This window comes from Austrofundulus limnaeus, unplaced genomic scaffold (genome assembly GCF_001266775.1).
Source record: "Austrofundulus limnaeus strain Quisiro unplaced genomic scaffold, Austrofundulus_limnaeus-1.0 Scaffold802, whole genome shotgun sequence".
NCBI lineage: Eukaryota > Metazoa > Chordata > Actinopteri > Cyprinodontiformes > Rivulidae > Austrofundulus > Austrofundulus limnaeus.
In genome coordinates this window covers 103,336-106,257 of record NW_013953204.1, presented here as the reverse complement: position 1 = coordinate 106,257, position 2,922 = coordinate 103,336, and the positions used below count along the sequence as shown (strand labels likewise).

Sequence of the window (2,922 nt, the reverse complement as noted above, 5' to 3'; positions counted from 1 at the left end):
GGTCAGGTATGGTACGGCTATTCAGCGTGCGATAGTCTATACACATTCTGACATCTCCATTCTTTTTTCTAACAATCACTATTGGGGATGCGTAAGGGCTTCTAGACTCTTTGATAATACCAGATGCCAGCAGTTTCTGAATGTGACGGCGGACATCATCAATGTCTGCAGGAGCTATGCGTCGGGAGCGTTCACGGAATGGTCTTGGATCTGACAGCCGTATGCTGTGCTCAACTCCCTTGGCTAATCCTACATCAAGCTCATCTAGAGAGAATACTGCTGCTCTTTCAGCTAACTTTTGTCTCAGTTGTGTCTTCCATTGTTCTGGGACTGGTGATTCTCCAAAGTTGATCTGACTGGTGTCAAAATGCTCAGCCTTGGACTGGTGACAAGACATTGTGGTAACAACATCAGCAACAAAAATGCGACCCACAATAGTGCCAACAGGTAAGTTTGTGTCCTTTAAGGACTCATTTTGAATCAAGACAGTACATTGGTTGTTCTTAGTAGCACTGGTTGGTATTACCATTGGCTGAAGTAATACTTCTGCAGGCAGTGGACTGGTGGCTGAGGCTTCAGCCATCAGGATTTCATTAGAGAGGGGCTGGTCTAGCATAATAGTACAAGTGACTCTGWAACTCTCACCTGCTGGTATGGTCAGAGATCCAGGACCTTCCCATTTTACAAAGCCTACCCCATCATCTTCTTCTGKGRTGGGTGAGGAAATACTTGTCTTTGTATTGGAGCTCGAGCTCTGAATACCAAAAGCATGGGCTGGAGTACTGGGGGTGTCGCTGCATAGTTGAGCTAAGCGTTTAGAGAGACTAGCTTTGGCATTGGTCCCTATGATTACAGGTGTTTGATCAGGACCAGGTGGATCGGGGCAAATCAGGGCTAGAACAGACATGGTTGTTGGGGCCCCAGTCACCTTCTTTGGAAATTCCATATCTACTACCACATAGCCGAGGTAGGGGTAGCTAGAATCACTTAGACCCCAAATGTCAAGCTTGTTCACTGAGTGGATGGGTGTTTCTGTCAGGTACTTYCTRTACCAGGACTCGAAAATGATGCTAACACGGGAACCACTGTCCAAAAGTGCATCACACAAGTGCCCATTTATTTTCAATGGCTCAACTGAAGATGGACCTATTAAGCCTTCGGGTATGCCTATAGGTTCGAGCATACCTACAGCACTTTTTCTCACTGTGCAGTTAGGATCAGTTAGAGGTGTGGCTTCAGCGTGGGTCTGTGAGCTATTGGTCTTGGCTTTCTTAAGTGCTTGGAGCAGTCTCTGAATAACTTTGTTTTGGTTTTCAGATCTATTACATTTTCCTGCCATATGGCCATTTTCACCACAACGGTAGCAAAACCGCTGTTCGCTCTCCGCTGAAGACCTAGCTGGWGTGCTAACCGCCATCACAACTTGTGGAGCTGCATTTTGACGTCTTGGTGTCCTTGAGTTCATTTTTTGCTGTAAATGTTTGACCTGTTTTTTCAGTGCTATTACTTCAGGATCCAAGCTTGTTGCTGCCTCAGTATTAGCTGGATGCTGTTCAGTAACTTGCGCTTCAGGTGGAGGTTGAGTTGTAAGGGCTGCAAACATTGACTTGACTTCCTTTATTTCTGCTCGCAGATTTTGTATTTCAGACWGTTTGTTTTCTGACTGAACTTTGGCATGGACAGTGTGGACAGACTGATTAAGCTTTACTTTGGAAGCTTCGTACTCCTCTTCTGTCCGGATCTCTTTTAACAGCTCTAGGAAGGTTGGAGGGTTGGCTCGCCTTTCTCTCAGTCTGAGCTGCAACAACATTAAATCAGCATTTACTGCCCCTTTAAGTAGCTGATCGACTCTGGCTGTGTCCATCTTGTTGGCTGGCAGACCACCTCGTTGTACAACTTTAGTCAGTGCACGCTCAAGCCTTCTGAGGAAGTCTGACAACTTTTCACCCAGTTGTTGTTGTAAAAGTCTAAAAGAGAAATASAGGTCATCACCGGACTCAGCTAGTCCAAAAGCACTTTCGAGGGCCTCTAAGCACTGTACTGGATTAACATCAGGATCTGAAAGGCGTATTGCTTTAACCACCTCCAGAGCTGGCCCTTTTAAACTCTCCATTATCCTTCTCCTTTTGTCTTTGTCAGAGCCCTCTGTTTCCTCAACCATCAGAAAAGCTTGCTCTAGCCAGTGATCAAACTGTTCCTCTCCAGCCGGAGTAGGTATAATACCTGAAAAGATGCGCAGGCGACGAAAACCTCCACTATCTGYAGTAGGTTTGCTTGTTTTGTCTATTAGATTAGCAACAGCCCGAATGAGAGACTCTTCATGAGATGGAGTGGGTTGTGGGTCAGTGAAAAGAGCTTGTACATCGTTCAGTGTTTTCCCCTCTGCCTGTAAGAGAGCATTCAGTTTAATGTTGAAGTCATCCTGAGGAATAGGTTTATTAAATGCAGTAATAATTGGCCAGACTGCCAGTCCTTCTGGTGCTGCCACTTCCTGGGGAACGTTCTCTGCCGTCACTTTTTCTCTGCATTCACAAAGTACAAGCACTTCGTTGTCGTTGTCATTACAAATTCGACCTCTGACCCTTACTCGTCCAAGACACTTAATAGTTTGCATTGTCTCTTCAATAACTGCTATTTCAGTGTTTTCAGGAACAACGGTCAGCAGGGCATGATTCTCATCAAGTGCTTCCCCACGACTCCACTTCTTCAGYTTGTCCACTAGTGTGTTTGCCATGTTTCATATATGTAAATGTGAATATGAAATATAAGAAGGAATTTAGAGATTTAAACGTGACTGTAGGAACCTAAAAAACAGCAAATAGAGTAAAGCTATGCCAGTTAATCTCAACACAATCCCAGCGGTGCCTCCATTTATGTAGCCCACCTATACCTTTGAAGTAGGTAAGGGCCCCTGAGTTCGAT

General features: G+C 45.1%; 2 protein-coding genes across 2 annotated transcripts in view; both read right to left on the bottom strand.

Moving 5' to 3' along the window:
• The window catches only part of LOC106532611 (lysosomal thioesterase PPT2), a 14,488-nt gene that overhangs the window by 6,351 nt on the left and 5,215 nt on the right, over positions 1-2,922 (bottom strand). The window lies entirely within an intron of this gene.
• On the bottom strand, positions 1,530-2,916 carry LOC106532619 (paraneoplastic antigen Ma1 homolog; the record flags this gene model as incomplete). Its single annotated transcript, XM_014028728.1, is given in 1 exon segment — positions 1,530-2,916. A coding segment is annotated over 1 exon segment (1,205 nt), but the record flags the coding sequence as incomplete, so codon positions are not given.